At 40.4% G+C, this 21299-nt stretch overlaps 1 protein-coding gene across 5 annotated transcripts in view; it reads right to left on the bottom strand.

The window, feature by feature from the left end:
- The window catches only part of diaph2 (diaphanous-related formin 2), a 421882-nt gene that overhangs the window by 277464 nt on the left and 123119 nt on the right, over nt 1-21299 (bottom strand). For all 5 annotated transcript variants that reach the window (XM_084549618.1, XM_084549616.1, XM_084549619.1 and 2 more), the window contains 7 exons: nt 19770-19878; nt 17055-17165; nt 15606-15718; nt 12665-12781; nt 8130-8248; nt 5848-5912; nt 4977-5081 (listed from right to left, as the gene is read on the bottom strand). In XM_084549618.1, the coding sequence (XP_084405744.1) occupies nt 4977-5081; nt 5848-5912; nt 8130-8248; nt 12665-12781; nt 15606-15718; nt 17055-17165; nt 19770-19878 (739 nt within the window). The remainder of the gene's footprint in view (nt 1-4976; nt 5082-5847; nt 5913-8129; nt 8249-12664; nt 12782-15605; nt 15719-17054; nt 17166-19769; nt 19879-21299) is intronic.

Genomic DNA, 21299 nt, shown 5'->3' with positions numbered 1-21299 from the left:
TGTCTGTCAATCTTCAGCCCTCTGTGGCCCGTTTTCTCTTTTAAGATTAATATGAGAGAATGGAAGCAAATTAGCTACTAAATTAGAGAGCAGTTGTTTCCATACTGAGCGGCCCTCAGAGTCTATATCTCTCTATCCACCTCTCTGATCTACCCAATAATAATAAGCCCAATGTTCCATGGAACTCTTGGGATCCAATACCATTGCCACCGGCATCAAGAAAAAACATCCCAGAGATGTTTCACAGCACACAGTATAAATAATTATGTATTCACTTTAACTTATTAATGACTATTTAATACAGGTTTTATGAAATAGCTCTCTCATGTATCATACAAATTACGTATGAAACTAGCCAACACACGTAAATGCAGCCATAATACTGCACAAATTTATATTTTTAAACTGACATGAGGTGTTTTCAGACCTCAAAGATATTCCCTTCCCAATAAACTCCTGCAATATGCACTGTATATATTTCTATTGCATTAGCAGCATGTTTATTTCCAGACTTGTGAAGGTGATATTTTTTAAGCTGATGTTTGTTAAGCAGAGCCCATCTGCACCTGTGTGTAAAAAAAAAAAAAGACAACCAGGCTAATAAGAAATCTAACCCGTCCAATTTGGATTCATACTCTGCTGGACTCAATGGCAGGTAATTAACTGTGAATGCTATGTGATTAAATCTTTGCCCCAATCTCATCTGTGATAGAGAAACTCAGTTATGAGTGTTTACTTAGGAAAATTGTGCTAAACAAGCAGGTAATGTGTGTGGTAAAAAACAACCACAGTTTTCAATTTCTTTCAACTGTTAAATTATTTGGCTTGATTGGACTTTCCTCATTTTTTTTTTTTATTATTGAAGCATGCCATGTGTTTGGGGGGATTAGTAATTTCTATAGACAAAGCAATCAAGCATGTGTGCAATGAAAGAAAGTATTTCAGCACAACTTTCAAATGTAATGGCACGGGATGAACATGCAGAAAGAACAGAGACGATTAAAGATAAATTCTGAATGAATGCGAGAATTTTCTCCAACAAGCATCATTTCTTTAAGATATGTTTGGATTTGCGGGTGATTTAATGTGAGATGGTGTCGAGGGCCACGCATGCAAAGGGGACACCCACCTTGGCTTCAGATTCCCTGATGAGTCTCTGAGCCTCTTTGAGCTTGTCTGTTTCAATAGTTAACTGTGCAGTCACAAGACACACACACACACACACACACACACACCACAGATACACACCATGGGGACACACGCACGTCACAACAGACGCAGCAGGCAACAAAGGGGCACATATGGGGGTGTGTTAGATAGACAAGGAAGAAGAACACGAGTACACTAGAACAAGTGCAGAACTCACATGGAACACAATAAAGCCAAGAAAAGAGACAAGAAGTAAAGAGGATGTTCCTTACACAGTTAATGACAAAGGTACTACAGTGTTACATTCCCATTTCATCTGAATAAGCCATTTGATGTGCAAAAGGCAAGGTGTGCTGTAGTTTCACACCTAAAACAAGATGTAATCTATCTTCAAAAAAACATCAGTGTGGCGCAATGGCTGCATGAAAGGGATGAGGCACAGCATCACTGACAGCTGATGCATCTTCAAAAACCCTTCTTCCATTTCCATTTTTCCCCCCCTTTGTGGCATCTCAAAATACATTTCAACTGTTAGATGTGTGATGGGCATTGATTTCACTGTACAGCCTTTGTTTTAGAAATGTACTCTTTTTGCTTTGATACTTCACTGTGTGCAATCTCACCAAAAAAAAAAAAAAAGAAAAAAAGAAAAGAGGATGGGAAGATATTCTACAGTACCTGAAATATAATATTTTTATGGAGTCGTTCCTACAGAACATCTCGTACTATGGACTCTCAGACTAAATATTAAAGGTGTGTAATAGAAAAGGGGAGGAAAACCTTTAGTTGGATGGTTTCAAAAGTTTTGGTAGTAAAGTGCAATATTTAAAGCGAGGAGATTTTATGCTTCATCCTTGGGGATCAAAAGTTGGAGGCTTTGAGGTGCCTACGAATCAAGCAGCATACAAGGGCATTTTTTAGTGTGTGTTGCTTGCTCTTTTGGGCACCATTTAAAAACGAAAACGAAAAGTATGACGCAGTGGAATTATACGTAATTGCGTTTTTGGCTTAACAATAACAAAGCAAACATAATAGCTATTACATTTAGACTCTCAATATCACTCACAGTCTATAATAATCCAGGTTTTGAAGGCAGCCTGGCAGTAAAAGACAGAGAAAGTGGTCTACTACACCTCCAGCTCATCTTGGGGTTATGCTGGGTCTGCTACAAGACCGCCAAATAGTTAAAACCTATTAATGGGATGATGCAGAGTGTTCCTGTGTACCACTGCAGTGCTACATTATTCATAACATCCAGAGCCAATTCAATGAATAACTGCGCTTTGCCTTGAATGGTTGCGAGCAAAGGTTTGGGGAACGGTGGAAGAGTTCCACTTTGTTGTGATTTCTATGTCCTTTGTTGATGTTTACAAGCAGAACCTCCACTCAACTCGATTGGGAGATAATCAAACAGACACATCAAACAGGCTGCTTGTTACAATGCCAAAGTTCCAGGAGAGAAGACTCTCATTAAATGTGCTGGTTCACAAACAAGGTGAAGAGAAGAGACTCAGGCATGCGTGTGTTTTAATGTCTGACAGGAATTCACTCTAGGAGATGAAAGGTTAGGGTTAGCTTCCACTTCATTCATATTCAGCAAAACGACAGTGATCGCACAGCAGCTTTGATGGACAAACTGAATGCGTGTCCTCACAGTGATTTAAAGGTTCTGCGCTGTCACAGTTAATGGCTTTTCTACAGAACTGTGTCAAACGTGGAGTAGGTTTCAAAACACACTTTTAGAGCCCAGTCTTCCTGAAGTAGCAGAATCACAACTGTCTGAGAGGATGACATTGTCAGGCAGCAATTGAACTGTCTATGTGAACACATGCCTAAAATCAGAGAGTTATTATTACAGAAGCTGCATGTTTCTAAAAAAATAAAATAAAAGGATTTCTCACAGACAGTCCAACATAAACTGGAATTAAATCATTACCATTACAGTTAAATTAATATGTAAGGCATAATGTATATGCACAGCCATTTTAAACCTGGATGAGTGTCCTGACGCATAGGGGATATTTTAAAGTCCTTATGGACACAAATTACATGTTTCTCTGTTGAGGTTAATGTGGGTTGATGTGCAGCTCTACAGCAGTAACCACCCTTTGAAGGAGCATACAGACAAACAGGGGAAGAGAGGGTTTGACTCTCCAGGGCTTCTCTGCTCTGCACTACCTGTTAATGCACAACAGTCAGTCAGTCTTCAAAAGGCTCAGCCCTGCCAGGGGAAGGCTAAGGGAAGGTGTGTTATAGCGAAGAAAATACTTGGAAACACAACATGAAAAGCCCCAACAAGGGAAAGAGGGCAGGCAAAGGTAACACGACCTGATGCAAAAAATATAAAAAAAAGAATGAGCAAGGGAAAAGAAGAGTTTTAGATTCTGATTCTAACTAAAATGGGTGTGAAATAATTAGATGTGAACTAGTTTGGGTGCAAATGTAAGTAACACGTGGAGACACTGCATGCGGGCACATGAAGTGTAGGGGCTAATTCGTGTTTTGCATGTGTCCACAACCATTTCTTCATCGGCCCATGTCTGCAGTCTGGGGAAATTTGGCATGCTCCTCTAAACAAAGCTGCAGCTGCAGTTTTCCAATTGTAATACAAAATTGGCGATCTCACATGCCGACTGCACAAAACTAGCATTTAGAGAGTACAAGGACTTACATGGTTTTATTCCTGGCAAGAAATCATTCCCAATTAGTCAGAAATCTTATGCTTCGTCCGTCTGCTGTGCTTGGGACAGGAAGGAGACAAACTCCGACTGCAGGCTACACCATAGCACTAAGCCCACCTTGTAAACCTTGACACTGACCAATCTGCAACTAGCTGCTAAACTCCTGTAGCTAAAAAGTGAAACACCACACCAGCCATTCAGAAATACTCATGGAGGTCATGTGTGTTTCCTTATTTAGTGGGAGAAGCAGTGATCCCTATTTTTTAATAAATAACCCACTACATAGCAGACCAACCCTTACCCTAAAATTGTAGTATGAATGGATTTGCATGTACTGGTTGAATGTCGGAGCATGCAAGAAGCGTGAAACCTACAAGTTCTAAGAGAAAACCAGCATGTGACTATGGCCCAAGTTTGAACTACATAACTGCTACAAATGTGATTCTTCAGCAACAAATGCAGGTGCACTTTATCAGACGTAAGTGCCAACATAATCAACGAGAGATGAATGTTTGAAAGAAAAAGCATTCTCTGATACGGGTGTAGCCACACCATCTCTCAGTGCTGGTTTATATTAAATTCCCTAAGCAGGGAGGCAAACTGCCCTTTTGTCCCAAGGTAGTACTAAAGTGTTTGAAATTGGGTTAAGGGGGAAATAGCAGTCATTTTCTGTGCTCAAAATGGAGGGTTTTGCCTGGGACGAAATGATGTGGAAGCCAGGAAAAGAAATGCAATCCATCTCTGTGATGATAGAATTTCATAGGAAAAGCTTCAATAGAGCAATTCGCCCATATAAAGAGCTACAACTTAAGAGGGAAATTGACCCTTTATTAAATCAAACGTTCTTGCATGGAATATAACTTCCATTTACAGCAGCTTCACATCTGTAAGTGGGGTGGAAAGGTATCCTTCTGACCAAATCAAAACTGTTTCTCATGGCGCCATTACTTCTTGATGCAATGACTTCGAGACAAACATTTTTATTTGTATGAATATCAGTTTTTCATTAAAAAAGCTCATATCACACTGATTTAAAGTGGTTCTGGACATTAAATATCCTCTTTTTTGGGAAGTGTACGATACAAAGATCTCGAGGGGATGTAACACTGTTTCATAGAGTGGTGGGATTTCTCTTTATGGATTTACCTGGGACTCCAGGGCCTGGATCTTCCCTTCCAACTCTTTGATTCTCTCTTCCTTCTTTTGAGACTCGGCCTGGGCCTCCTGTCGTGCGCTGAACTCCTCGTCAAACTGCAAGAAAAAAGTAACAAACGTGTCTTATGTGCAGATAACAAACACGTGAACCCAGATGTAAACACACACACTGGTTGGTGAGCGGCAGGGTGTCTCCTGAGACTGGCCACAGGGCACATCAACAGACACCAAAACACGCTGTCTTACACTCTCTGGCCATTTCTATTCATAGCCCTCATGGCCCTAGAGCCCTGTTGTCCTTTGTCTTTGTTTCAGTCCTGGCTTTCATGTATGTTGATGGATCTAACCTTTGGAGAAAACAAGCCATGTCGCTGCAATGATTTCAGTGTCCCAGCATGGTGCAGGAATGCAGGTATGATGGGAAAGAAGTCTCAAGAATAAAACATTCCCAAGACCAACACTGATGTCATCAGTCATAAAATGCATTTCAATGCTAAAAACAGTGTGTTTGAGGTAACATTTGGCATTGTATTTCTCTCACAGAATCAAATGTACTATTAATTAATTAAGAAAGTAAGCCAATCTAAAATAAAGTGGAGTCCAATAAGGGGCCAGCTTGAAATGCGGAACTGTATCAGAAGAGTCTGCACATAACTTAACTCTGCCCCGACGCTGTGCACAAGTATACATCAGAACATCGGCATTGATTCTTGTAATGCTGATACGGATCATGTAGCGTCACAGCCAGGTATTGATTAGGGCATGGAAAATCAATAGCTTGTCTGGGAGCTCTGAGGAAGAAAAAACTTTCCTGATGGGAGCTGGCCAACCAAGGGGGCTGTTGGAGTGATTAATGTCTCACCTTTTTGGAGTACTCCGCAGCCTTCTCCTCACTCTCTTCAACTTTGGCTTTATCCACACACTGATCTGCAAGACAAGACAGCCACGGTCACAAGGCACCTCAGTGGAATTTGCGTCATTAGCTCCTTGTGTCAGATAACAAATAGATCTGTGTTTTCAAGCATTGAATTCACGCATTCAAAGCATCAGATTGAGTATGATTCAAATTGTATCCCAGATAACCTATTTGGTCTATCATGGATTTCTTTCACCATTGAAAAATACCAAGCAAATACGTAAAGGAGCGATTTAACTTGGCACTTCCGAGTTTGTCAGGCTATGATTACATATGATTTGAAGTATCTGGCTATACATTTTGATAAATAGATAGTTCTTTAGTGGTCCTCTGTGTACGTATCACTCATGTGGTGGATTCAGCCATACTGTTCAAATCACATGCCCTATTCATACTCTGTATTAACATCCAGTCAGGGCAATCTGATCACAAGTCAGCAGTTCCAAATTACGTGTGTTCACACCTGACATGAGTTCTGACAGTCCATCACTGATAATAGTGACTGTGTGTTCTCTCTGAATATATGAGACAAAATCTCAAATGTGTCATCGAAAGGTCTTAACAGTCCACACCTGTAGTTAAAGCTACCAACTTAAGATCAGATCATTTGGACTGCATGTTAACAGCACCTTAAGTCTTGAATCATTAGCATATGAGGTGTACCTCAATAACAGCAATCTCCACCTACAAACTGTAAGTTGTCATCTGTTACTTAAATGTGTCTTGAAAAAGAGAAAAATTCATCAGAGCAAAAAGTATTTTGTTTTCTAACCGTTCGGTGGGTTTCACTTTTCTATGGCTTTATCTGAGTGCATTTACAAATGTCATAGTTTACCATTTGCCTGCAGGCAGAGTGAAAGCTTAAAGTGTAAATTGCTGTTAGATCACACATCATGCAACACATTTACCTCCTGAACAATAAAAAGACAACCTAATGTGAATGTGGGGAACAAAAACAGGACAAAAAAGGTGAAAAGACACCTTACAAAATATAATATAAATCTAATATCTAAAAACAGTTGATTAAATCTCAGTAAAGTGAGGGAGAAAACTCATTTATTACTGTGCCAGTGCTTTGTGGATGGGTTTAGAAACTTTTAATGACCCTTTGTTGGCAAGTCACAGAACTGTTAGTGACACAACTGAGTGAGACAAAGTGGTGTTATTTATTTCTATTTTCGGTTAAAAAAAAAAAAAAAAAAGTCCCCCATTAGTAATGCAGTGCAAATAGATGTTTTCTCCAGGCTTCCACAGACACAACTAAGAAGCACCCTAATTGAGGAAAACATCATTTAAAATCATTCAGAATTAACTGAATTTATTTAAGCAACTAGAATGCATTATTCATTAATAATTAGATGACCCCATCTTGTACGTGTGTCCAGTCACTGGAGAAGTTGGACAGTGGAATTGTGATGCAAGCTGGGAGGATAATGAGAAGGACTGAGATACATCAACACATTATTAGTAAATGTACATCAGTGATATTCCTCCAGAACCACTTCATTTAAGAAGAAAAATAGGATCTGGGGGATGAATTCAGCATATAAGAGCTCAAGGTCCAAACATACCACGCCAACATCAAAGAAGGCTCAGTAACGAATGGACACTGTTTCTGGACCATATATTTGCACTTGAACACACAACAAAGGCTACAGCTAACGGCCAGCATGCAGTGTGCGGTCTGTGGTCTTTCAAAATGGGAAACTGAAAAGTGCTCTCATTAGGTGGAGCGCTATCCAGTCATTGTGAGTGTAAATGTATGTATTTGAATGTTCAGATTACGTGGAGATATAGTTGAAAATTAGAGCTTTCTCTTTGTGTCCTTTGTCTAGTCAGAGCTGCTCGGTCGGAGGGATCTCTTTAACCAATAGAGTTAACATACTGAATCAGTGGAATAGTCCCTGTTAGAGGACTAGTGGCCACGGTACACAGCACAAAATCCAGGGTTACAGACATATCAGAAATAATAATAATAATAATGATAATCTATATTGCATTCCCCCAAGGGGAAATTGTGTAGTGTGTAAAAGTAGTGTGTTCACTCAGAGCAGTGGGCTGCTGCAGTTAGGTGCTTGGTCAGGTTACCTTAGCCATGGACATGGGGGGAGGTGAATCTGTAACCCCTTAGTCCCAAAGTATAAAACACATACAAGAACCCTCCGACTTTAGACATCATAACAGCAATATGTGAAATTAAGATGAATCACAAGCTATCACAAAGTTACCAATCAGTTGGGTGAAGTCCACATCCAATCTTTTGCTGTAGCCAAAGTCTGGGTCCATCCCACTGCGATGCAGCACCACCTGAGACACACATTCTTCGATCACCTTGTAGTACTGCGGCCTGAGGGGTCGAGAAACAAACCAGAACAATTAGACAAGCTACAAAAAGATGTGACTGACACAAACTCTACAAGGCTAATTAGCCACAAATGATTCTCTTATCCAAGCTAGAGGTCACTAAATGCCATGTCAAGAAGGGTGCTGCTGGAGAAAATAGGCACCCCATTAAATTTGATCACTTGCTTCACCCCTATCATGAAATTAGTAGATTAATGGGTACACAGAACCCAGGAATGTGTTAGTCTGTCCATTTCAAGGTGACTGACGGTAGCCTGGGCTACGCTTGCCCTCTTGCATAATTTGCAATCATCTTTGCCAATTAGAGTAACCATAAAAACTGAAATGTAAATCTAATCAGTGTAATGTGTGTAATTGAAAGCACAATGACCGGGAAAACATGTCAGCCAGTTAGGAGTGTGACTGAGTGCTTGGTGTTGTCTAGCAGGGTGTGTGAATCAGCCACCGCACAGGTTGGTATGTGACCTTTTCTCTGTAACATTATCAACTTTAATTGCAAGTGACATTTAGCAAGTACAATGCCAGCTTAAGCTGAGCTGCAAACTGGGAAATAATTATTTCCTTAGCGTGACGTTGAGCAGAAGTTGATGTTTAAATTTGCAATGGAGAGAACTCCTCTACAGACTCCACAAAGACTCCGAAACTGACCCTCAATGAAGAATAAAATACACCCTGAAAAACCAATATGAACAATTTCTTAAACCAACAAACAACAATTTTCATCCGCAAGTGTATGTGGCTGTGCCCAGCTAATCGCTTCAACTGAACTAATTTGCGTGAAGGGCTTGGAAATTGTAATTCACTAATTAACACCTAACTAGAAGGAGGAATATCGCAATACCAGCAATACTGGAGAATGGACATCCTTTTGATTCAATAATCATATAAAATCTTTTCATCTCTTTTTCATATAACAAGCAGATTCCCTCGTGAGCACAGAGTAAAAGCTATACTCCTCTAGGGGTGTACAAAGTACAACTTTTATTTCCTTTCATTTACATAAACATTTGAGTCTTCCTGTTTGTTTTGTTGAATCTGCTTAATCCAAGATTGATCCGCTTGATTTATGTAATGAAATACTGAAAATCAGAGATGCCCACAAGCTTGAGATTTTGTGACAGCCTTGAACCAGATAAGGCACCCGTAAGTCAGATCAAAGCTTGTCTGATCGGTCTGCAGGAAAGCTTTCAGTGGAAAGAGCATTAACGTTTCTAAAATGTAATAATTGGTTTTAGCAGGCAGAACTGTGAACAAAGTGTCTTTTGCCAGGTGGGTTAATTTTGCCCAAAAAGGCAGAAAAAAAGAAAAAAAACATGATCCAACTTTGTATCTGAGTAAAAAGGAACGCGCATGGAAAAGAGCACTTTGTTTTTATCAGAAATTAAATGGATATAAGTTTATCTTAAAGGCTTCAACACCAACTGTTGCCCAGAAATTCAAAGGCTGTGTTCCGATGATACCTGTGGGTGGACAGAAATATGAAAGAGCACAAAATTCTGAGCCAAGGCAAATAAGAATAAATCAGCATTTAGGTGCACTGTTTTGAAAGCATGAAATGCCATACATTAAGCTGGAGCTGGTGGATTCGCCCACTCATGACTGGAACAAGCAAGTGAAAGCTCACACATCGCCCTGCATGGCTTAAGCGCTGTGGCACTCGGCTTACAACTGTCACCAATGTACACCACATTATTATCTCAATAAGCCGCCCTATTTTCCCTCCGTCCTCCATCCTCCGCCACCGCCAAGCAGATAGGGGCTGGGTGGAGATAACTAGAGACGGAGAGGGCGACCCAGAACTGTCAGGCCCCTCCACAGTGGGCAGGGCTGGGCTCCAGAATCGAGCATATGTCCCCTGTATCATTCCCCACCTCTTCTTTTACTTTGGCACCTTCATTTCTTCCAGTGATGGCTTGCAGTTCAGCACAGCCCCAGCCACTTGATCCAGCTCTGCTCCACATAACCAGTGTAATCCCCCTATCACCAGGCTCCAAAAGAGCAGATCTGCTCTATATTTACTGGGTGGGTTTGATGTGCTCCCATTCATTAGGCTTGCAGTGAGAGATTAATTATCAAAAATAAACCGAGCCCTGGAGGGGAGAAAAATAACTAATGTTAGGAGGAATTACAGTAGACAGAGCAGTTACCCTCTGCATAGTCTTATTATTAGAATACTAATTATAATATTTAATAAATTAGAATTTCATATTATTATTTGACTAAACAATCAAGGTACCACGTGTGCTATCAATTCCAATGAATGCAACAACTAAAACAACTAAATCTTTTACATGATTTAGGGTTCATTTGAGCACACGTATATTCCTTTGATCATGATGCCTAAGTGTTTACCTAACCTTTAAACACTACCTAATCTATTACTGCAACAATTAAGCTTGAACGAGACCTACTCATTGCCGCCACACATCCTTTAAACCTCCCACAGGTTCTGTTTCATGTTATGAAAATTATATTTCTCCTATAACTATACTATTTCAGTCATTGAATTTTAATCACCACCTGAAACGCTGGTAACTGACTGAAAGAAGACAGATAGTACCTATTGGAAATAGCTGCATGCACTGTAGTACAGCGTCTTCCATCATCCAAACGCCACAGCAGTGATGTATGGGAAATAAAATGCCTCAGTCATAATGCATTTCTGGTGTTAATGTTTGTGGGTGCACGTATGTGGCTCTCACCTTGCATTTGTTATTAAAGTTGTAAGGGGGAAAAGCACACATATTAAAAACATATCTTTAAAAAGACCATCCCTTTTTTATGAGCAGTGGTTACCGATCCCTTCTTATTGCTGGCTTACAGAGGCGGATGTGGACACTGGCACCGAGGTGGACGCAGCGATACTAGATGCTTAATGTGAATTCTATTTTCACTTCCTCCAGAAAGATGAGGAATACATAATTCATGACTGCAAGGGAACAGCAACTTGTCTATGTTAAATTCATCTTTCTCCTCTCATCCTCCGTCCATCTTCACGCTTTCTTTTTTAAGTCTTATTCCTGGGAAAATGTCTGACGCAGCAGTGAATTCATCAGTGTCACTCCATTCAGACAAGTAGTGACCTTCCTTCCAAGTTACTGACATATTCACTCTTTGGACGTAAAGTGGAAAGCAAACCACACAGTTTAAAAATGCTCAATAACCCTATATAACAGAAATGATGTCCCACCTTTTAAGAGTCTTTCTGCTTTAGAATTTAGTGTTCGGCAGAATTCCAGAATTCTATTTCTAATAATCATTCGTATGGCTCAAACTAACGGTAGCTTCATGCTCACCATAAAACGCAGCCCTTCACAGCACAATATAGTGCACAGCTGACATACACCCATTGATCAGTTCAACAGGCGTACAGGTTTTCACCTACAGAGGTCAGTGAAGAAGTTCCTCCATACAAAATGCAGTAAGGAGGTAGGTATTTTTTTTTCAGCACTTTGTTCTCATCTTTACTTTAAGCCAAGCGAGCTCAGCGCTGCAGCCGTTGGTTCAATGTGTCATCTCGATAAACTGCACTTCTTTCACGGGAAATAGCTCGAGGTAAAGAACCACCACCTTTCAAAATTTCATTCGGCTCTTAAGTGGGCATACACGCTTCTGTCAGCTTTTTTGAAAATTAAAAAAATGGTCCAAAAGTGAATGAATGCTCCAACATCTCAATAAAGAAAGACTTGCTTACTCTTATGTATAAAATATATCAAATAAAAAAGGTCCACTAAGACAAGTGATAATTGAATAAACCCCTAAAGCCAGCAATGCAATTCTAGCTTTTAAAATAGCACAAAGTAACACTGACTTTCTCTCTTTTTGTCAGTGAGGATGCCCCCGTATCGTCTGGAAAAGATTTATTGGAACTGTCACTAGACAAATTCAGTGTGAGCGCCACATGGTGGCCAATCAGTTTACTTGGGGGCAGATTAAAACTCAAACTGTAGTATGAGTTACCACATCATACAGTGTCATACAGTGAGCACGGTATCTGCCAAGCTTTCAAGATTAGCCTGCTAACATGCTAATGGACTATAGCCAAAAGTCATGGTGGAACGTGCAGTACACAATTTTACGTTTGGCTCACTAGGCTTACCGAACCAATTCAATTTTATTCCAACTTAACGTCATGTACCTTCTCTCAGTTTTCTCTTCACATTAGAAATTTCAACCTGCTTTTTCTTTTCAAGATATATAAGTCAAAGATAGAGAGATAGCCCCATGGGAACAATCACTACTCCTAATGAACAAATAAGTAAAAAGTGCTGTATGAGCTGTTTTTTATGTGTTGTAAGAAAGAAAACACCAAGTAGCTATAAAAACACGCTCACAGCAGTATCACAAGGTCATCTGTCTATACAAGCCCAGTGGTATACAGAAACTGTCCAGAACTTACCTGATGTAATAGTCGTTCCTGATGAGCAATAGGTGCTGAAGGATTGACAGGAAGTAAGCCTCTGAGCCGGTGTCTTTCACCATATTGGACAGGAGATGGTACACCTCATTCATATCAGTACAGGGGCAAGGTTAAGGAAAACAACGTTATTGCAATGTTTCATTTTAGAGTTATTTCAGTTGACTGCGCACTCAACCCCTGTAAACACCTGAATTTTTATTACTTCTCATTTTCATTGTAAATATTCATTTCCCCCAGTTCTTCAACTCAGGTTTTCTGACAGGTATCATTGAGCAAAGGCAAACAGAGATACGATTTTTCTTATCCATTCTCCCTCGGGGGAGCAAAACCAGGGTAAACAGCTAACTTGAGCAATGAAGAAGGCTCCCTCTGGTTTACCTGTCACTCCAGACCTTTGTAGATGGAGGAGATTAATTATGTAGAAGACTCACTCGCTTGAATATTTAAGCCAAGGATGATGGTGATCTGATTGGTGGCTAGGAATTTATTTTTTTAAATTTAAAAAAAAAATATATATATATGATATATGATTAAGGTTTAGCTCCCAGATTGAAAGTGACATGCACTCGAGTGCAAACATTCATGTTATTAAATTTGCAAAAGCTATTGATTATGTGACAAATGTTTGCTTTCTGCAAGAGGAAGTACTGCTTTGACAGCTAGAAAACAGATTTCAAATCAGACTGTCTTTATTAGTAGTAGTAGTAGTAGTAGTAGTATTGGTGTAACCCTATTTTATTATTATTATTAATGGTAATTAATTTATAACACGGTATAGGAGACAACTGCCATGTTTATTTCAAAATCCTATTTTTATGCAAATGGATGATTTGCAGAACGAGATAGATCAGTTTAGAAAATACTCAATCTGTGTTTTTTTAAACATCTAATAGTGTACTGAAAGTGTAGCTCCAAGAACTAAAGAACTGAGGAAATTGAATGATTTGGAGTCTATTTAATTTGTTTGCTCGAGAAAGGAGGATTTCCCTATGGAGACTCATCTTGTCTGAAAATGTGGAATAAGCCTCTCAGAAATGTGCACACACGAGAAAAACAGTAGACTAAGGAGGAGGTACACTGTTATGCCTGCAGAGATGAAAATCAGATTGCCATCCTAACATGAAATGCGGATCTTGACGACGTGTGTTAAAATATTTACACAGAGCAACATACTGACTGCAAAGCGATAAAGTGACATTTGCAACACATTGGCACCATATGTTGTGATTCCTCCTCCCTCTAGCTTTTGGTAGAGAAATTATATATCAGTAAGAATGCACTCGCAGAAACACATTCATGACTTTCAGACGTCTGTCTTCTATAGAAAACAATCTGCACAGGAGAAGATCGATTCTCTTAAATACTGTTTGGCAATTTTCCTATTAATTTCAACAATGTGCGTAATTAAACTCCTATCCCTTATCAAATTTTTAGAGAAACAGAGATGGGAATACAAGCTCCTCTAAAGTATCATTTCCTTCCCTTGCATTAGCTGAGCATGAAGCCTGGGAGAATTACCTATCCTGAGAGATTCAATTATAGCCTCTCCACCGCAGCATTTGAGAGGACATGAGAAGGAGCTCACACTGGGAAAGTATCCAACTAGCTTCATCTATCACTAAATTGCAGACACAAACCTAATGTAAAATGCCAATCTATTCAATGGCTCCCCCCTCTACGCTCTCTTCCTCTGCTTCTCTCTCTCTCTCCAAATAATGAATAAACATGAGTGGCAGTCAAGTGTGATGTAGGCCACTCAGTGGTGGGGTCAATCAATCACCATTCCACAGCTCATTAATATTTATTATGGGCCTGGAGTCACCTCCTCGGCACCTGGACCTGGGCCGGACACTGAGGAGACAAGGCTCTTCAGGTTAATATTCATGAAACTGCTGGGAGAAACAAGACACATATGCAGTGGTAGTAGAAGCACTACCCGTGCGATATTGTGTGTGCAAAAAAAAAAAAAACCTGGCAAAGGGACAAAGGGTAGCCTAGGCATTCGAATCAGGCTTGTACCGCACAGATCAATACCACATTGTCCTTGGAAACAAACATTGGGCCTTCTCATTTGTGAACCTGCTCAAGCACATCATTAATCCAGGTCCTTTTTTTTCTCCTCTCCACACACATACACGTACACATCCTCCTCCCCTCACCTACATGTGTCAACAGAAACTGTCACTCACGGCAGCACTTTGTGCCCGTTCTACAACCGTGGGATTTGGTGGAAAAAAAAAAGGTTGTGAGAATGAACATCTGCATAACAATGTCTGGAGTCTGGAATTTGTCTGCTCACAATGTCAGCCATTCATACATAGCCTCGGAGCAGATTTGTGAATTATTAAAGGCTTCTTCTCTGGGACGCTTGAAGAAGTTTCCAGCTTGGGACTAAATTACTTCTCACCTTATTAACTTCTGCTCTGAATGTTTGGAATTAAATGGACATTTGTAGAGAGCTGGGGGTCTATATTCACCTTTCTAAACTGGAATAGAGAAAGAATGAGTGACAGAATAATTGCATATATTACCACCATAAAAATATTAATTGTCGACAGCGTTTGATATCTTCCTCTTGAGAGTTACTACAGCCCTACTTAAACCCATATGAACAGACAAAAGGAAAAATTCAAGTGAAAAGGGAGAGGAGATGAAGAGGAGGAGGAGGAGGAGAGTAAATAAAATGAAGAGCAAAGAGGTTGGAGGTTAAGATGACAGGGTTATTTATCTAGTATACCTGGCTAGAGATGGAGCTGGATATTGTGCTCTGGCTCCTCTAATCTTCCTCTAATGAACAAAGCCATAAGGGGTCTTCAGCCGATAAAGCTTGACCAAACCCACAATATACACTGGTCCCTTGATGCTAGTTCTGCAGACCTGTTCATCTGTATATTCACACAGAGGGAGGACAAAAGGATATTCCATCTCAGCGCGGATGTCATCCAAGCGATGGGAGAGCTCGATAGAGTCCTCCTCCTTGTTTTCATTGAACACCCTCAGCTGAATGTCTAGTTCCTCTGTCTCTTTTAGCTCCTACAAAAAAAAAATACAGTAAACAGTTGACAGTGTGTTACACGTTTTACAAAAGGTTATAATAATAAACATTTTACAGACAGTAGTTCAGTTATGTTCCGTTAAATCTTGCCAGACTTTTATATGCTACTGTTAACTAGATCAATTCTGAGAATCTGCAGCTCCACGATATTAGTTTCCCGGTTCCAGCTGCACATAAAACTGGGAACTGAGATGCCCTGAACCCTCTCACTAAGTATTCCAGACAGTACCAATTCCTGCGCACCTGTTCCAGCCACAAGGGGCTACAGCAGTGCTCTTTAACACTTCTCTATGAATCACCCGCACTGGAGTTTACAGACAGAGACAGGGCCAAATGTAACCCAATTTCTGCAGGTATCAATCACCCTGCACTGTTTTTTTGGGTGCACCATCTGTCTTCAGTGAGTAACACTGCTTCTGAGGGAGGTGCACAATGGCACAAAAAAAGTGGGGGAAGGAGAAGAGGAGGAGAGCCACATACATGTGTCAAGGACTATAAGAACAAAACAAATTGTGCTTTCGGTTTCGGCGAAGTTCACTATGTCTTCGCCAGCAGCTACACTGGCTCCCGAGCATAACTCATAATTAGATGAAAGAGTGTCAGTCTGAATGTCGGCATTAAAAGCTGTAAATGTGGCATTCATAAATGACTGTACACTGACACGCTTTCATATCGGGGGCAGAACTGAAGATAATTAAAGTAATGACAGTAATAATCAACAGGAGCAGCTGGGATGACTTATTAACAACTGGCTCTGTGACATGTTCACCCCACTCGCGACAAATGGGAGCTTGAGTGATGAGCTGGAGCTCGTTTGCCCTCGGCTCCTGCGAAGATGTGTAAGGTTGCTGATAATGATGCCTGTGTAGATGAGGCGCTAGCGCCGCATCACACTTGGCAGGAGCTTCAACTAATGCTAATTAAATTAATAATGATAAAAATATTCTTATTTGTGTCATTTGAGTGATGTGGAACATCTAGTCTTTGTGATTTTAGTTCCCAAAATTCATGAAAAGGATTCAATTTTACAAGTGGCTTATTTGGCTTGAATGCCTCATTGTTGTCTGCACACAAATACCGTAAAACTTTCACATCAAATATAATACTCCAGTTCAAAATGTACAAAAAAATCAGTTGGGCCAACAAAGAAGTTCTTTTTTGATAAATAGTTAAAATGCTGCGTTTATAGTTCGACTGAGTTTTACAGGCTGACAAATATTTGGGTCACATCCACTTTCACAAAGTCCGGAGTGAATCACTTTTCATTCTCGTGAATAATCCAACCATGTGTACTGTGATAGTTCAATAACTCACAGGGAGGATCTTCTTCAGGCCACATCGCAAGAACTCATTGCGCAGATGTATCCGGAAATCCAGGTCATCCGGAGAGGTGACCAAGGCATTGATCAGCTGCATGCAAGCAACCTGCAGTGAAGACAGACAAGAAGACAGAAAAACTAATGAGAAATTAGATGTAAAAGAGGTGTTTGTTGCAAAACATATCACTAAAAGACATATAAGTCAATTGTAAACTGTAAATGATGATTACTCTATGCAGATCCTAACATTTCCTTTTCCAAAAACAAAATTGTAGAAAAGGGGGAAAGAGAGTGAGAGACCAGACGAAGGATGGTAGAAAGTACCAGTCTGGTGTGTCTATTGACCCGATGTGCATTATTAATGGATATATTGGTAAGAAAAGGGCCTCAAACTCTGTGTGTGTGTGTGTCTGCGTGGATGAGGGTATATGTGAAAGAGGAAATTGTTGATGAATTATAATGAGAAGTAAGGTGTTCCAGGGGAGCAAGCCGTGGATACGGCAGTTTTCCATGGACAGACGATCAATACCAGGCAGAAAGATTCCCATGGACAATGTGAAACACTACTTTCGGAAACCTTGACTCAGTAACTGTTGGCTTGTATGTTATTAATAACAGTCGCAGAAGTGAAGATTTTGTGTGGTGTCCGTCTGGGTCCATTTTGTTATTTTTTCAGGGTTGAAAATGCTGTTTGGCTTAACAGTTTCAACAAAACTAAACACACACAGGCGCGCAAAGGCAAGTAAATCTGCTGCAGTGGATAATTCTATCACCTGATGGAACAAAATACTACTTTTTTTTCCTAATTGTTTTCCATATTTTTTGCTTGTTAAACTCAATTTGAAGTCACCTCATGCTGGAGCTCCAATCAAATCATTCATATCTCCTTTTTAGGGGATTTTATAGAACAAAAGCTACCCTGTTTGAAAAGCATCAGCAGCTGTTTTCTTCTGTTACTGTAAATTTTTCGCACCAACACAACAGATGCCTTTGTTAGCAAGTTATCGGGGAGGGTGGAGTGCATACTGTTATATGAGACAAATAAGATACTGTATATTCTCTTGGGAAAGTACAAGTTTGTTGCAGGAAAAGATGAACAGTGACTGAGTATGTGCCAGGCGTCAGAAACACGGAAGGTTCCTCCATGTTTGAGAAAAACTTGAGGACCTCGAAGTATGATCTGTGCACTGAAACCTGACATTTTACTGTATCCACCAGAGGCCAGACACATAAAAGAAACTCCACCAAATCTTCACAGAACTTATGTCAGTGAAGAAAGCCATGGAGCTCATGAAAAATTCCTTCTCTTCTCCTGCATACAGATTGATACTTACATCAAGCACCTCAAACATACCTCAGTCATGTATCGTGGGGTGGGGGTCGGAGGCATGATCTGTGCTAGGTTTAGAGAGCTGCGGCCATAGGGCGAGGAGGGAGGGGTTACAAACACAGTAATTAAAAGTGACAGGGCCGCGACTGGTTTTAAAGTTGAAATGCAGAGTTTCTCTGATGCTCAATAGACACGTATACCCTGAACTAAGTTAAAACACGTTTTAATCACATTAGCAAAGTCGAGCTCTGCAGCCCATCACAGGTTTTGGATGAAAAGTCTATTAATTTCGTTGAACCCCTTGCATCAGCAAAGCATTTTAATTTACCTCACAATTAGCTTGAGCTTCATTTCATTAACGGCAAAATTTAAAGGAAAAACAACAGCCGCCTAATAAAAGAATATCTACTTTCACCACCACCACCCGCCTCATCAGTTTCCTTCACGACTTTTCCTTCAATCCCTGCAGCTAATGTAATTCCTTAAGTAATTCCCTGCTTTCGCCTTCCAAAAAAAACCAAAAAAAAAAACATGTTTTAAGAGGTGTTGTTATTGCTGGTAGCCTATATAGTTTTTCCTGGTGCTGAAGGATACTAACGAAAATGAGGAGAGGTATGTTGCTTTTGTTGCCCTTTCACGATGATTCCTTGGAGACCAGACTTGACAGCAACATGGGAAAAAACGTGAGGGGAAGTATTTGTAAGATGTGAGAAAAAAAAACAGTCAGTGAGAGGAAGAGAAAATGTGAGTGAAAGGAAGACAAAAATCACAGAGGACGTGTTTTTTTTATCATCTTTGTGGAGTTTGCTAAAAAAATAAAAATAAATGGGGCATCACAGTCGAGGTGCTCAATGAAGCAGGTGTTTTTGATTAAAGCGGTAGCAAAGGTGCTCTGAGTGCGTTTCAGTAGCCCAGCGATCACACTCCATCATGCGCTGGAGGTGCTGTGAGGTTGACAGGCGGACACGAAGACAGGAACAGCGAAGGACAGCTGAGGCAGAGGTACAATGGACCCCAGAGTGACACGACTGTCAATTTCTGCCGCGCCTGCGTCAAACGTGGTCTTTGTGACAACGCAGAGTTTATGTGAATGAAAGTTTGCCAGGTTTCTGTCCACTGTGCAAGGAGAAAGTCTCTTCTTTCTGAGTGTGGGTAGCGTTCAAGACATCCTGAGATGTATACTGTACCAAAGCACGACAGGGTTCAGAACATTGTGCCAAGAATATTAGAGGTTATGATATCGGTTACTGGATTGGCCACTAAACCATGGAGGCCGCTCTTATACATCAAAAGAAATAATCAAGCAAAAGAGCAGTGATGAATGTGTGGTGAATATTAATTAGTGACGTTAAGTGCTTGTTTTTTTGTGTAATTCCTAACCTGGAGCTGCTGGGCCTCATGGTTCTCCAGTCCTTCCACAATTGAGGCAAACCTCTCTTTATTGTTCCTCTCTGCAGCAATTGTCATGGCAGCTAGGATCTTATCCAGGCTGGAAGAAAACAGAGAAAAGTCAACAGACACTTTTATCACCCCACTGACAGGACATTTACTCACAATTCTCCTCTCAAACACCATGTATCTTATCTTCCCTGGTGTGTTGGTGTGGACATTTACTCGGCCAGTCTTCGGTCGCTCTGACAAATGCTACTGCTTTCCATCTCTTTGTATGCGATCTAGTCTATTATTGCTGCGGTATCCAATTTTGACTTCGTCTCACTGTTACTAAGGTGACGCCACACAAAAACAGGGTTTTCCTTCAAATGTGTTCGGTTGTCAAAGCAACTGTGGAAGAGTGTATTTCGCTGGGTGAGAATGGGTGCAAATTATTAGACAGCCAGGCTAATGTCCAAACACAGCTATTGAGAGTGTACGCAAATTTGAGGACATTCAAAGGCTCAAGGCAGCTCAGCTAAATAAGGTATTTGACAAGTTCAGCATCTAAATTGTGAATGAACGGGAAAATTCTGTGCTGCACATAAACACACATGCTGGACTGCAATAAAAGTAAACTGATGTCTTATGAGCTTTTGAAGGGTGTTTCGCAATATGCGTACATAATCATTGGCAGCAGGTGGTCTCTGTCACTTCAAGGCCACAGTTGTAATTCTGGCTTAATGTCCCTGTCCTTAACTGTCCTACTGCCGTTGATGCAAAGGAGCTCTTAGCCTCATCTTTTAGTAAATCGATGAACAGTCAGATCAGATGTTGAAATCCCAATTTAGGTATGCACGGACATGTGTTATCATACCTGCCACTTTTATTCCCTTAGTACAAGCGAAAAAAAGACAAAACTGCAGGAGTTGATATGTGATTGAGAGAGACTGTGCGTCTGGCCAATAGGGCTACACATGTGGAGTAAGCCTGACACAGAGATAAATGGAAGGGCCACGCTCTGTGATAGAGGTTACAAAGTCACAGACGAACAGGGGGATCGGCATACTGAGCAGCTTTAAAGCCAGTTCAGACGAAGCTTCAAAACAGGCCAGATAGATCTGCTTAACTTGTCGTGTTCCCTTTTGATGGTGTCAGCTGAAGTGGGTGTTGAACATGAGCCAGCGTCGCAAGACTGGTTGGCAGAGAAGTTTTTGAGCCCAAAAAAAAAAAAAAAAAAAAAAAGTGACACCTCAGCTCCTTCGGCTGTCACTTCTGCAGGATACGGACATTTTAATGCAACGCTATGATCACGGCAGAGATCATCTTGGTGTTTACTGCAGCCTTTTCTTGAATACTTTGAGTGACAAGAGTAAGAGATAGAGAGAAAGTGAGAAACAGATCGAGATGGGAATAATACTTTCTATTAACCTGATATCATCTATTTTAAAAATTGTGGTCTAATTATTTATCCTTTGCATCAATGCCTTGAGTTAATGCCATTAAGTTTTAAGTGATATCAGTCTATCTGCAAAAGTC

The sequence above is a fragment of the Chelon labrosus genome, assembly GCF_963514085.1.
Source record: "Chelon labrosus genome assembly, chromosome: 8".
In the NCBI taxonomy this organism is placed as follows: Eukaryota; Metazoa; Chordata; class Actinopteri; order Mugiliformes; family Mugilidae; genus Chelon; species Chelon labrosus.
Note: the sequence above shows the minus strand (reverse complement) of the source record. Positions and strands in the feature narration are given on the sequence as shown.